Source organism: Capronia epimyces (genome assembly GCF_000585565.1).
Source record: "Capronia epimyces CBS 606.96 chromosome Unknown aczIQ-supercont1.1, whole genome shotgun sequence".
Lineage (NCBI taxonomy): Eukaryota > Fungi > Ascomycota > Eurotiomycetes > Chaetothyriales > Herpotrichiellaceae > Capronia > Capronia epimyces.
This window is the reverse complement of record NW_006912904.1, coordinates 4,535,173-4,549,706: the sequence shown is the minus strand read 5'-3', so window position 1 is coordinate 4,549,706 and position 14,534 is coordinate 4,535,173. Positions and strand designations below refer to the sequence as shown.

General features: G+C 53.6%; 4 protein-coding genes across 4 annotated transcripts; 3 read left to right on the top strand and 1 right to left on the bottom strand.

Moving 5' to 3' along the window:
* Positions 1-1,150: 1,150 nt before the first annotated feature.
* Positions 1,151-3,337, bottom strand: A1O3_01644 (uncharacterized protein; the record flags this gene model as incomplete). The annotated part of the gene is made up of 3 exons (XM_007731788.1): positions 1,151-2,854; positions 2,901-3,047; positions 3,110-3,337. 3 exons carry the CDS (start codon positions 3,335-3,337, stop codon positions 1,151-1,153), a joined length of 2,079 nt encoding a protein of 692 aa, XP_007729978.1.
* A 540-nt stretch (positions 3,338-3,877) lies between these two features.
* A1O3_01643 (uncharacterized protein) lies at positions 3,878-6,927 on the top strand (the record flags this gene model as incomplete). The annotated part of the gene is made up of 4 exons (XM_007731787.1): positions 3,878-3,957; positions 4,022-4,228; positions 4,312-4,553; positions 4,670-6,927. The coding sequence occupies 4 exons, from the start codon at positions 3,878-3,880 to the stop codon at positions 6,925-6,927; spliced, it is 2,787 nt and encodes a 928-aa protein (XP_007729977.1).
* Positions 6,928-7,865: 938 nt separating this feature from the next.
* A1O3_01642 (Cu2+-exporting ATPase) lies at positions 7,866-10,721 on the top strand (the record flags this gene model as incomplete). The annotated part of the gene is made up of 1 exon (XM_007731786.1): positions 7,866-10,721. The coding sequence occupies one exon, from the start codon at positions 7,866-7,868 to the stop codon at positions 10,719-10,721; it is 2,856 nt and encodes a 951-aa protein (XP_007729976.1).
* A 429-nt stretch (positions 10,722-11,150) lies between these two features.
* Positions 11,151-14,437, top strand: A1O3_01641 (uncharacterized protein; the record flags this gene model as incomplete). The annotated part of the gene is made up of 2 exons (XM_007731785.1): positions 11,151-11,219; positions 11,279-14,437. 2 exons carry the CDS (start codon positions 11,151-11,153, stop codon positions 14,435-14,437), a joined length of 3,228 nt encoding a protein of 1,075 aa, XP_007729975.1.
* Between the last annotated feature and the right edge of the window lie 97 nt (positions 14,438-14,534).

Sequence of the window (14,534 nt, the reverse complement as noted above, 5' to 3'; positions counted from 1 at the left end):
AATGTTTTGGGTGTCTGTGCTGTTGGCGACCATCGCTGCAATCCTGGCGTCTTGGGATCCTCGAGCAATGCCTGTCTGTTGCTTTCTTCCGAAACCTTCTTGTCCTATGCCATGACAGGAGGTGGTTTTGGCGGCCACTTCCTCGTTGATACCAGGAGGTCTTTCTTGTTGGCAAACGAATCCGCCTTGGATCTTGGCACACTGAGCCTGTTGGCCCTTATTATGACTGAGGCCTCGAGAGGTCAGGCTTGATACATACCTGTTTCTTTTTGACACTTTTGTTTCCGCTTGACGTCGTGGCCAAGGAAGCCACATGCAAGCCGAACATATGCATACAAAGACGAATTACACATGACACTTGTTGATCTCTCGTTTCAGCAAGCTTTCTCTGCCAAACCAAGACCACTTTTAATCAGCTATGACGGCTTCGGGTGCTGTCCCACCTCTGTGACCGCGTGGCCTTTGTTCTATAATACTTTGCTTCAAACAAGTTTTGTGTGAATCAAGGAGGTACAACTAGGGTCGGAAACGGAGCTGGAAGTTCATGGATTATGGCTGCGGTTTTGCAAGGCACCTCGCATGGAGTATTGGAAGCCTTCTCTTTTCCGTCATTGTTGGCATCCATCAATCAGCATGGCACTGAGAGAATGGGTTTAGACCTTCATCAGGAGCATGAGCAATTGAATAACTATACGAGCAGCAGTTGTAACAACACTGGCATGAGCATTGGTGCATATACCGCACATAGCAGGAGAGATAGCAGTATTGCTGTATTCAATTACTCCGTGTCAAGAGGTCAACGGTCCCTAGGTTCTCGGTAACGAGTGTTTGACATGTATACCATTGATATTGCGGCTGCAAACCTTGAGGTTAACTGCTTGCAAGATGGTCGGTCACGAATAGATTGATGCCTGGGTTGTTTACTGTGAGAATCTGTGCCGGTCGATTATTTCGAGACAAAGAATAAATACAGCCATTCTGCACGAGGCACTCCGTACAAATGACTCCTCTATCCACCTGTCAGCAGCTCCCCACCAGCAACATCCATCTGCGTCATGTCAGTTGGCTTTTCAGGCCGTGTTTCAGCATTTGGACGCTGGTTCAATATCTGCTTTTTGCCCATGCATGCTATGCCACCGGTGGGTGGGTGCTACACATTACTCGCCGTGTCTCTCCCTCTACCGCCGTCTTCCAGGCCGGATGGTTGTTCGATGCGGCGGTCCAAGATCTCCTTCTCCCAGAACGAGCTCAGGGATTTGCACAAATCAGTAAAGTTGGGGTCCATGATGAGGCGACAGAAATAGGATCTCAGCGCCGGCACCTTCGTGGCAGGCGGCAAGTCAGACCACATTTGAAGCCTTTGCTTGCCTTGAGCGAATTGTGGATCTGACTCGAGGCATGCTTGCGCGTGGCCGAGGGTCCCGATGTCAGATGATGACGATGCTGCGTGCGCTACTTGCGCTGCTGCTGATGATTGTGTTGGATCAGCGCACGTGAAGGATCTGCTGGTGCGAGCTTGATTGGATCTGGCCGGCTTCGACGCGGTTTCTGGGCGGCACGGTGGTGGTGACGCGGGTAGTGCTATTGGCAACTTGTTCGTAGCAGCAGCTGGACAAGCCGGTGTCAAAGGTATCACAATCTGGTCAGCAGGCGTACATGGTAAGCCCTTGTCGACAACGTCCCCATATGTCTCGTCCTGTCTACGGTCGCTAGGGATGCAGGCGAGCGACTTGGAAGTAGATCTTGTTATGCGTCTGGTGACGCCTGCATCTCCAAGGGATGGACTGGCACTGGCGACGCCGCCGCCTGCTGGTTGTATAGGCGAATAGGCGTCTGATTCTGGTATTTCCATCAATTGGGCATTCTTGACTTGAGCCTGGGACTCCTGGGCACCGGAGATACCCCCTCCCCTATGTCTGGTGCGTCGTTGTAAATGGTCATCTCGTTGCTGAAGCAGTTCCTCCACGGTCGGTACAGGCGTGTCGTCCTTAGCCAAGCTCGCATTGGCTTTTTTTGGCCTTGTTGTGGCTCGAGGTTTCTTGGCTGCCGGAGGTTTCGATGTCTTTTGCGTGGCGCCCCGTTTTCGCTTGCCTTTTGCCACTGTCGAGGTGACCGATTCTGCCTCATCATTGCCTACTTCTCGTGGGCCATCAATCTCTGTCTCCTGGCGATCATGGGTAGCAGTATTCGATACTTTCCGGAATGGAAGTTGCCGCTTCGGAGGAAGCACAAGTCCCACATGCTCATCTATCACCGGAGATGTCACTGATTGTTGAGGTGGGTCGGGACCCAGGTCTTGCCCAGCGAAGCCAGGCGTGTGTGGCTTTGGGGTGGTAGCCCTGTTGCTGTAGCGAGTCGCCATGCCAAAGGCACCCGACTGGTTGGCAGCGCTGACCAGAGTTGTGCCTGTGCTTAGCGAGATGTTGGATCGTGTGCCTACAGTCTCATTGGGAAGTTGCCCGTTCGGCCACTGGGCGACCCTGGACGGCTGTAATGGTTGGCGATATTTGTTGGAATCCGTTCCCACAGGAAGGTAACTTGGTGGCGCCATTGAAGATTGTGCGGCTGAAGCTGGCTGGACACGACACAGAGAGGTTGAATAATTCGACGGTGCCGCGGGTACACGATCTGGTTGACCGTTCGTGTACGAGATTGGACCTTCTGTTGGCATGCCAATTTGAGACGCAGAATCACTCGGGGTCAGGAAATTGGATGATGGATGTTGTGGCGCTGCCTGGGGTCTCTGAATCGGAAACGAGCCTGCTTCGACTGTAGGGATGTCGGCACGAGATAGCATCTTCATGGCCTCGTAGTAATCTTCATTCGTGGTAAAGCGGATTTGAAATCGTCGGATCTGGAAGATTGTGAGTAGGGAAGGCTTTGGTTCTGGCATCCATCACCTGTCCATTTTGCATGGGATATTTGATCGCAATCATCGGAACCTTGACAATCACAGTGACCTCCGGAACTTGAGGCGAGATGATATTCGGAACTTGGGCCATAGCACGTTGAGCTCCAGCCGAAAGAGCATTGAGATCCAATTCTTCCTGTAACAGGGTGAGTCTAGTACGCGATAGAAAAAACCAAGCAATGGCTCATGCCGATGTACCATTATTTCAGGATCACGCAGCACCTTGAACTTTTGTCTTGCCTCGACACGACCATCCTCCAGCTGGACGGGGCTCGTCTCGAAGACAGCAAAGAGACTGTTCTTGCTGGACAGATGAATCCATGGGATGGGAGCAATACTTTCGTTAGAGACTGTGGCGTAAGAAAACTTGAGCAATGAAAGACACAAAGGAGAGGAAGAAAGCTGCTGGGATCCTTGCGAAGGCATTGTCGGTCTGGAGGCAGCCTTGCCACAGAGTTCTAGGACAGGTATAACATGGAGGGGCGCCTACTGTACTTCCGGTAGCGGATAATCTGTACCCCGTGCTACCGGGCATGAAATGAGGAAGAGGTGGATGAGATGTGGTTAAGAAAAGCGAAGAGAGGAGGATCTGCGAGTATACTGTATAGATCTCATTGTGGAGGCCTAGCGCAGCGCAGGCGGAAAGGAATCTCCGGCTGCGCTCCCGGCTTGACTCGAAAGATCATAGTCTGACTGGACTGCAAAATTGTGCGGAGACCTGTCAATGATCATGGCCATGGCGCCCTTCGTCTCGATAGCAGCAGGGAACGTCTCTAACTTCACTGCGTCAGATGCCCTACGCGTCGTCGCCGCATTACTTCACTTCGTTCCGCCTGAACCCTGCATCCTCACTTGATCAACGTGTCTTCAACCCGCGCAGTCATGAAATGACTTAGATCGGTGACAATACACCTTCTCCCAGCCCTGTGAACGATCCGATCAGTTCCCGTTCCCCATCCTGCAAACATGGCGCCGGCGCCGCAGACGATCATCGAAGACGAGGAGGAGTTCCTTGCCGACGTCGCTGCCTTCCACAAGAGACGAGGGTATGATATTTTCCGGGAGTTGGCTCGGACAGTCTTGCAGCTGCTGATCAATTTATCTGAACAGGACCACCTTTGATCGCGAAGGCAAAGTCAGCGGACGTCCCATCTCCTTGCACAAACTGTACAAGCTAGTCATAGCAAGAGGCGGCTATGATGCGTTGTCGGCCGAACGTATGGCCTGGCGCACCCTTGTGAGAGAGTTTGGCATTGGCAAAGCCCACGAGGCGGTCATGACATTTCAACTGAAAACGGTTTATTACAAGAACCTTGCGTATGTCTACTTTGTTTTGCGCTTTGCAACCACATGAGCGATTATCTATGCCTTCATCCACTGACACGATCCCGCCTGGGTAGTGCATACGAAATTTCGACGTACTGGGGCGAACAGCCACCTCCAAAAGAAATCCTTGAAGACATTAGCGCAAAGGGGGGCTATCTCCGAACACGAACCCTCGAAAACTATCCCATCCCTAGCTCTCAAACAGTCGAGCCCGCGATGGTCGAGGGAGGAGACTCGGCAGAGGAGGAACAAACGACGCCCAAGCGCGCGAAGATTGAGACAGAAGAGCCTGAAAGTGCGACCAGATATCCATCACGTATGTTGCGACTTCATTTATCCTTGAGGGCCTCATGATCCGCCACGGTGCTTGCTGCAAAGCAGCGCGACACTCAACTTAGTGTGTTCTTTTAGAATACTGACGCGATATCACAGGTCAATTAAGACAAGATCCGAAACGCACCCAGATATATCAGCCGGACCCTCAACCAACACGCTCGCGATCCGTTCGTGCCACAGACTCTCCTGCAGCGCCAGCTGTCTTCCAGCAGACTTACACCAGCAATTCCACTGACCCTCGCCACCCATCATTTGACTGGTACGATAAATACGAACCACGCCCACCCATTGCCTTGACCCTCCGTCCAGCCCAGACACCTGGCAATGATCCTCATTTCTTTGCCCGCAAGGCGCAAGCCCAAGCTGCGGCACTGCCTCGACCCGCCCCAGAGCCTCAGCAATACCTCAAACCAATCATTCCAACTGCCATGACGGGGCCAGACATCTACATTCGTTGTCTTTATTGCTTGCGGTCCGGTATCCCCGAACAGCAGCAATTTGCCTTGCACCACATGGTCAAGATGTCATTCGAGCGCGGCGACAAGTACAAATTCGAAACATATCCGTTCCTTGCCGAAGGGTTGATTGAGAAGGCGCTGGAGATCACCGAACTCGTCCATGGTGTGAAATGGGAAATATCCTATGACGACGACGCTGGAGATTCGCTCCCGAATACCTTGAACGCGGCTTTTGGAACTTCGAATCTATTGGCGCGTGTCGAGTCGCTGATGCCTAAGACTGGAGGCGACGACCTTGAAGGTGCCGGATTTGCTGACAAACTGGAGAGACTCAATGAAGCCGTCTTGGTGCTTCGCAACATGGTCATCCTTGAAGACAATGCTGGTTTCCTGTCTAAGATGCCTCTATTCAAGGACTTTCTCACTATCGCTCTGTCTATCCCAGATCGACCAAAACTTGCCGAGTTCAAGCGGTCAGCACTGGAGGTGGCCGAACAAGTCACCAGATATTGGCCTTTGGCATCAGACGATCCGCTATATCTCACGCTTGTACCCCTCCTCAACTCAAATGACCGCGCAGTTCTTCTTCCCGTGTTACGTTCGATCAACCGATTTGGAATTCTGACAGCTGAAATACACAATCTCACAAAGGTTCCTCTGGCGTCGATCGAGCGGTTGCTGTCATTCACTGTGGTGGACTCGGATGAAGAACTCCTCGAAACCACTCTGACCTTTATTTACGAATTCACTGCGGTGCCGGAAAACAATACCGAGGTATTGTCGAACAACTTCCAACTCTACACCGGCTTCATATCTCGTCTAATCAGTCTCCTGGTCCGCCATGCATCGGTCAAGGAAATACCCGGGGCTGCCGTGCCAGTTGGCGACCTCTCGAAGAAGAACCCGGCTGTCAATCCTATTCCCATCATACCACAAGAGCTGTATGCTCATCTCTTGCAGTTCATTGAGCCAGACCGTTCTTCAAGATGGCTGCGTTGCTGCTTCGAGGAGTCCCTCGGCGACGACGTTACCCAGATCGCCATCTGGCAGGCATATTCGTCGAGGTTCAGCCAACACAACCCCGTGCAGGCCGCCGACTTCATCAAGAATGTCTCGAATACTTTTTCGACAGCTCAAGCTCAAGTTATCAACGGTCCTGTACCTCGCTTCATCATTAGAGGAATCAAACCACGCCGAGTGCTGCTCGACCTACATAGCCGCCCCTTGTTCCAGTGTCTATGGGAGGTCAACTCCTTGAGCCAGACAGATCCGACTGGTCGTAGTCCTAATCGACATGTTTGCAGTTCATGGCACTCGACTCGAGAGAGGCTTTGGACCCACATCATGGCAGACCATCTCAGACTCCCCAAAGATCCCAAGGGAGGCTTCACCTATCCCCCAGCGCGCTCATCCAACTTCATGTGTCGTTGGACGCGATGCAGCAGACGAAATCCTGTGAAGAATAGCCATGAATTCAGTTCGCATATCATGTCCCATATTCCCGAATCGCCCGAAGCCATGGCCAAGCTCATCAATGAATTGGCGTCCACGACGAAACAGTCCGATAGACCCGAAGCCACACATGCAATGTACCAGACACCCTTTGATGAAACCGGCCATCCCTCGGGTGTCTCTTGGATGAGTGTTTTGATCTTGCGAAACCTGGCACGGTATGCAAATCGACACGGGGCACCATTTGAGAAAGATGGCATTCGTCTCAACCAGAAGCTGTTTGGCGGTCACAGAGATGCACTGTTCCGCATGGTGAGTCTCCACCGGACCTTGCGAGACCACCTAGTGAACCTCATCCACATGGTGGAACAAGCCGACCAACGAGATCAAGCCGGAACAAAGCGGGACCATGAAGGCGAGGATGTCTCTGCACGTTCGGGCTGAGTATGACTTTGCGGTGTGAGGCTGGACTTTGCGGCTGCTCCACAAGATGTGTCAGGGCGAGCGAGCCCTGCATTATCAAAGATCCCCCATCTCTTATTCTGTTTCGAATTCCTAAACTCACGGCATGGCGCTAAGCGGGAGGATCAATAATGCAACGACAGGTGCTTGGAGTTTATGAATATGACCAAGGCGAATGGACAGGTAGCTTTCATCCTCTACCGACGGAAAATGGCAAATCCAGATGATGGGCTGACGGAGCCAGGGAGGGGTTTCTGTAAGATGTTGTCTTGCTCGTTCAACGACTGCTCGTGGATCAGTTCGATCTAGGTGGATAAGAAGGCTCATCAGGAGTCTGCAGCTCGTTGTGGCTCGTTCATGTTCATATCGCATGGTCATGAAATGCGGTTCATGCAGTGACCCTGGACGAGAGAAACAGACGAAAATGAATAAAATTGAGCAATCAAAGATGTGTTTGCGCGAGTGAAATTGCCAGCTGTATCGTCGCTGGTGTCGGGCCGCTGCCGAGACCAATCCGATCACGCCGCGTATCTGGGAGAGATCGTCGCAGATTGTAGACATCAGGCTGGTGTCGTCAACCCCTCCTCGGCCTGAATCCGTGGATTGCAAATTTCAACACCACCTCCAATGGGTTCGTCGTGTTGTAATCTGCCGGGGGAGGAAGAGGTGGCAACTTGCTGCGGCTGTCCAAACAATGCGGCGAGTGAACAGGCCTCCCGGGCGAGGGGCAATGAGTGCCCTGAGTGTCTTCCTGGAGAGGTTGATGGCTGCGATGGTTACTACCTCTCTGGTGTCCCCGGTCCCGGTCCAGGCAACTAATCTTGCGAACAGAGTCATGCATCGATCGGGCGGCAGCCATAGAATGCAAAGCAGAATGTGGCGATACCGGTCGAAGCTCGCCGCAGTCTGAGTCTGCCTCGATGGAGTCCCATAGACGCCTATTCGACGAATCTACCAACAAAAATTCACGGTTTCTGGGAGACCAAGCCCAATCTCGAGCCTGCGACGAGCACATCAGCTCAGCGCGACACAAGTACCGTGCCGTCGAGGGCATCATGAAGTGTGTCTGCCGGACCTTAAAGGCCAAGAATCTGGAGTCGTGCTGTCGTCCTCACAAACGCAATGCCCCAAAAGGCCCAGACACGATTTATGAGACTGAAGCAAAGTGTGGTGGGAAGACCGCATGTGCATGCATCGATGACGAGAACGAGATCACGGTCGCCAAAGTACCCTTGTCATGCTCCCCAGCAGCCGCTGCCCGACCCGGAGAAAGCAGGCCTCAAGGATGCAAGCCCCAGTCAAAAACAAATCTAAAACCGGCTTGCGAAGTCTCCCAAGCGGTCACTGACGTCGAGAAAGGAGAAGCACATCTCGAGCACGTCGAGCTGACTGTCAACGGAATGGACTGCTCAGGCTGTGAAGCCAGCTTGTCAAGAGCCCTCGCCACTTTCCCGGAGATTCACCACCTGCAAATCAGTGTGATTCTTGCTCGAGCAGCATTCGATCTCGACACAAGCCGGCTGTCAGCGGATCAGGTCATCGCATACATCGGAAGGGCCACGAAATTCACATGCGAGAAGGTCAGTAGGAAAAGTCGGCAAATCGAAGTCATCCACCCACGGGGATCGAAGTCGTTGGTTCAACAAGCCAGGCCCATTGGGATCGTCGACGTGAGAGCTGTCACTGAAACCACGGCTCTGGTCGAGTACGACCCGGCGCTGGTCGGAGCTCGAGCGTTGCTGGACAGATCCTTCGACGTTCCTTTGACGCTCGCTCCGGCCAGACCTGCTGAATCCGTCGAAGCGGGCAAGAAACAAGTCCGCAGAGATGGATTGATCACCCTGGGCTCCTCCATCCTCACGATCCCTGTGCTCGTCCTGGCGTGGGCACCATTGCCTGAGAATCCAGTGACTTACGGGTCTGTGTCTTTGGCCCTAGCCACGATCATCCAAGTGTGTATCGCGGGCCCGTTCTATCCTGTTGCCTTCAAAGATCTGGTCTTCTTCAGACTCATTGGCGTGGAGTTGTTGATCGTTCTCAGCACCAGCGCGGCCTACCTCTTTTCCGTCATCGCATTCGCCTACCAAATGAAAGGAGAACCGCTGAGCACCGGAGCCTTCTTCGCGGCGAGCACTTTGATCGTCAGCCTTATTATGCTCGGACGATTCATCAGTGCTTGGGCTCGCCAGCGGGCTGCAGAGTCAATTTCGGTGCGGACCTTACAGGTGCCGATAGCTGTCCTGCTCGACGACAAGTCAACATCGGAGAGAGAGATTGATGCCCGTCTTCTTCAATACAGAGATGTTTTCAAGGTCGGTCCCCATTCGCGCATTGTCACTGATGGCACGGTCATCCGAGGCCATTCCGAGGTTGACGAATCCATGGTGACTGGCGAGTCACGCCCCGTAGCCAAGGGAGCAGGTTCTCCAGTTGTCGCGGGGTCCATGAACGGTCCAGGTATATTGCATGTCCATCTCAGATGTCTCCCTGGTGACAATACCGTAAGCGCAATCGCGGACATGGTGGACGAGGCGAAAATGAGCAAAGCCCAAACGCAGGAGATAGCCGACCGCGTCGCGGGCTACTTTGTCCCAGTGGTTGTGGGAATCACTATCATCACCTTCGTCGGTTGGATCGGCTACGGGATTGGGAAAAGAGGTTATTCAGGTTCCGAAGCGGTGGAGAATGCAGTCACTTATGCCATTGCCGTGCTGATTGTCTCCTGTCCCTGCGCCATCGGACTTTGCGTGCCGATGGTCATTGCAATCGCCGGCGGAGTTGCAGCAAAGCATGGGGTGATATTCAAGACTGGCCAGACCATCGAAATTGCGAGAAAAACAAACCATGTTGTCTTTGACAAGACCGGCACTCTCACGGAAGGAGTGCTGTCAGTCGTGGAGGAAATTTTCCCAGAAGGAGAAGAGATGTCCATCAAGCCACTGATCTTGGGATTGGTTGGGAACGTAAAACACCCGGTGTCTGCTGCAGTGGCCCGATCACTCAAGAGTCAAGGAGTCTGTCCGGCACAGGTGGACAAGGTCAAGATGCTGGTTGGAAAGGGGCTGCAAGGCACTTCTCAGGGCAGCAAGATAGCTGCAGGAAATTGTCGTTGGCTTGGTTTACAGCACTCGGCCATTCGAGATCTCGCGTCCAGAGGACTCACGGTCTTTTGCGTTGTCATTGATACACACCTCCGTGCCGTCTTTGGGTTGGAAGACTCCATCCGAGAAGACAGTCAAGGCGTCATCGGTGAGCTCCGAACGCGCAATATCGCCGTTTCCCTTGTCAGTGGCGACGATGATGGGCCAGTCCAGAGAGTCGCGTCCCGATTGGGCATCCCGCAATCTCACGTGAGATCTGAGTGTTCTCCCAGGGACAAGTTGGAATATCTCCGGGACATCATGAGAGACGGGCAAGCTGTGGTCATGTTCTGCGGCGACGGCACCAACGACGCGCCCGCTTTGGCTCAAGCCAACATCGGCATTCACGTCAACGAGGGCGAGGGCAGCGAGGTCGCGCAGAGCGCAGCGGATGCGATCCTAGTGAGACCGTATTTGGGCGGAATCCTGTCCCTGATTGATCTCTCACGGGCAGCTTTCAGACGGATCATGCTCAACTTCTGCTGGTCCTTCACCTACAACCTCTTTGCTGTTCTCCTTGCGGCCGGGCTTTTCGTCAGATGGAGGATTCCACCGCAATACGCTGCTCTGGGCGAGCTTGTCAGCGTTCTGCCTGTGATTGGAATCGCCCTGCTTCTGCGGTACATCAAGCTCTAGGTTTTGGAGTGAGGTAGGGGGTGGGGATGGGGATGGCTACATACGACATACGGATACCCCGTCCCGTCAAGCCTGACGAGGCTGGATCAGGTGATGAGGCTGGCTGGTTCTTGGCAACATGCAGTATGCAGTATGACGTAGCAGCGCAGCCAATGCTCCAAGCTGCCTTTTAATTCCTCGGCCCCCCGGACTCTGTGGGTGAGTGTGGACACTGTATGTACATGGACGCATGGACGGGCACGACGCAGGCCCTTATATCCAGATCTTGTGGTTCCCTGCTCCTCTGTCCCTCGTTTGGCCACAGTGTATCCCAGTCCAGTCCTTCAATAGGTTCGAGACCATCTCTTTGCGCCTCCCACCCGCACTGCAACTGTTACCACTAGGATGTTTACTGTCCCCCTTGAGACGTGACCGAGTGGGTAAATCAATATGACCATTTCTACTGTTGCAGTCGGCGCCGCTGTTACGCCCACTGTCGTTAAAACATATATCTCTCATGTGCGGGCCCTACTCCTATGTGTTCACTGCACGCGAGAGCTGACGGAGGATTCATCTAGTATGCGAATCGAAAGCCCCGGCGGCATAAACCGACTGCACATATCTCCTACGACGAGGGACTTCACCTGATCCGGACCTTCCTGAAATATACCTCTCACCACACCGTGGAAGACTTGCAGGCCTTCACGGCTCAATGGGTGCCCACCCCATCCTGGGTGAGGACCGAAAATGTCGCCATCCCCGCCGAAAACATTTCCAAAGCTGCACGGGCAATCACGAGTCAACTCGGGACGGCCGGGCTTCAGCAAGTAGGAGGCTCTCAATGGTGGCAATGGCGTCCAAAAGAGATGGAACTGAAGGCAGAGTGGATTGAGATGCGAGCGCACTACAACAAGCAGAAGAGAACGGGCGGGAGAAGCAGGAGAGTCATGCTCTACGTCCACGGCGGCGCATACTTCTTCGGCAGTGTTGACGAACATCGGTATCAGATGCAACGGCATGCCAGAAAACTCCAAGCTCGAGTGTTTGCCCCAAGATACCGATTGGCGCCCCAGTTCCCGTTTCCTTGCGGGTTGCAAGACTGCCTCGCTGCATATCTCTACCTCCTCAGCCTCCATGAGCCTGCCGAGATCATTTTCGCCGGGGATTCGGCCGGTGGAGGTATGGTGGTCTCGCTGTTGTGCTTGCTGCGGGACCAGAGCCTCCCATTACCTGCTGGGGCGATTCTCATCTCGCCTTGGGTTGACATGACGCATTCATTCCCCAGTCTGGTTGGTAGCGCCGAGCTAGACTATATTCCTCCTCATGGGTTCATGCACAAACCATCGATGTCATGGCCACCTCCCAATGACCATGAACTTTCAGTCATCACTGCTCTGGCAAAAGGTCATGATGTTGATGTTGACCTTGATAAAGTTGCGGTCTCTGCAGAACTACATGCTGGCTTCTCGGAGTGCAAACTTTCAGATCTCCCAGAATCCAATAAAGAAGATTTGGGTCCGGCCCGGAAGATTGCAGTGCCCACGAGGGATGGTGGAGAGGTGCAACCGGCATCGCAGCATTATTTGTCGGTTGAGCTCGACGGAAAACGTATCACCCTCAAGGACCAGATTCAGATGTACACCACAAATCAGCTCCTGGCGCATCCCTTGGTGTCCCCGGTATTGCAACCGTCACTTGGTGGCCTTCCTCCTGTGCTAATACTGACCGGTGGTGGCGAGCTTCTCCGTGACGAACAAATCTATCTGGCACACAAAATGGCCAACCCGTCTGCATACCCATTGGGCTCGGCATACCGCTCAACCTACGATCCGGATGATACCATTCTCAGAAAGTACAGGCCGACGCCCGTCCAATTACAAGTCTACGAAGACCTATGTCATGTTGCTACGACACTGTCTTTTACACGGCCCGCCAAGTTCATGTACAGATCGATAGCGCAGTTTGGGGCTTGGGCTCTGGCCAGAGCCCAAAGAAGGTCTATCGAGATTATGAATGATGACAACATCTCGATCATTTCCTCTGAGTCGGATTCAGATTCTGCAACAAAAGATGAGACAGGATCCGCCAGTGACATTTCAGCAAAGTTAAAGGTAGACCCGACGAGAGTCACCGGTAGTGTCGGTCGAGCCGGTGATGCCTTACCCCGTTTTGTTGGTAACATGATTCGTCAAGGTGTTGACCGTCATGGGAGAACCTACCCTCTTGCTGATGCTCACCAGCTGCCCGCTCTTCAATTAGCCCCGGATGATGTGGGGGTTGTCAAGCCAGGACCAGTGCGCAATTGGCTCGAGGCAAGAAAGAGATGGGACAGGAAGTACGCGAGTGCGAGTAGCAGAGTACGCAAAGAGCGGATTAGGACTCTGGCCAGCGGAGAAATAAGAGGGTTTGAGAAGGGGGAGAGTCCCCCGCCAAGTGCTCTCGCGTCTCGACGCACTGGAAAAGATCTTCTGGTAAGGAAGACGAGGAAGAGCTTTGGTCTGGCGATGTGGAGCAGCTGGGGAAGTAGACATGATGAGTCTACGTTGAGAAGAGAGGAAGAGGCTGTGCGGGTGGAAAAGTCAGAAGGGGGAGACCAGGATACTGGGGAAGTGGACCAAACCGAAGCTCAGGCTCTTGCGGACGGACAAGTCGAGATCGCCCCCGTTCCAGACAGACTGAGTCCATCACAAAGTCGAGAGCCGAGCACCTTGCGGAAAAGAAGTTCAAGCAGGAAACGACGAACAAGTGAATCCAGAGTTCGAGGCAGAAGACAAACTGTCTCTGTAACAGATACAGGACAAGCTGAGGACGATGATATGGCGCCTCTTCTTGTCAGCCCACAGGCGGTGTCCGTGCCGGAGCCAGCATACGGGCACTCACCCACAACACCAACCAGCCCGTTACCACAGGACCCTCGACCTAATTCGCCTGATCCAGGACTGCTTTCGGCAGGCTTTATACCCAAGTTCAAAACTGCATTCCACCGTCGTAACGAGTCGAGTGGGCCTCTCCTCTCAGATACGGCGAGCAACATGACCAGTCGCAGCGGACTTGCTGCCGACGACGCAAGTACACGGGCCGTCTTCGCTTCACCCGGGGTGTCGAAGAACGTAGATGGAGCCCACGATGGGGAGGAAGGGAAACCACCGAACTCGACGAACCTAGCAACGAGCAGGCCTGGAAGCCCCTTGATGAACGAAACAAAGAGTTTCAGCTCCGAGCGCGAAAAGTCTGATGAAGAAACAGTGGACGTGGCTATCGTTTCGGCGGGCTCCCCTTCCAAAGAAGGCGGTGCACAACACTATGGTCCAGCTGTAGCTTCCAGTTCGGCCCCTGCAATGGGCGGCACCGACACGCCGCGGAGCCAGCGGAGCCTCGAACGCTTGCAGAGTCATCAGCATGACGAGGGAATGGGCCGGATGCAACCTTTGCGCAGTCTAAGTTCCACTGCCGTGGTGAGGGCTGACGGCGTCGTGGGCATTGTTGATGATCCTACTGGGGTCGAAGCACATGGTGATTCCACCGGAGCAACGACAGCGACAGCGACAGCGACGACAGAGAAGGGCCCAACCACAGGCATATTGAACGTTGTCGGTGTCGGCGGCGACAGGGGCGATGCGAAAGAGAAAGAGAAAGAGAACTCTAGCCATGCGCTCACCGATACAAGTACAGCGAGGCCGCAACTGTACGACCGGGCCGAGACGACGTTTCAGACAGCCATGGAACGAGTGTCTTAAATACGATACTATCACGAACGTGTCGCATCACGATGCAGACGACCAGTTGGCATGGTTGGCTGTCTTGTGGCATAAATACTATTACTAGTAGTAACAT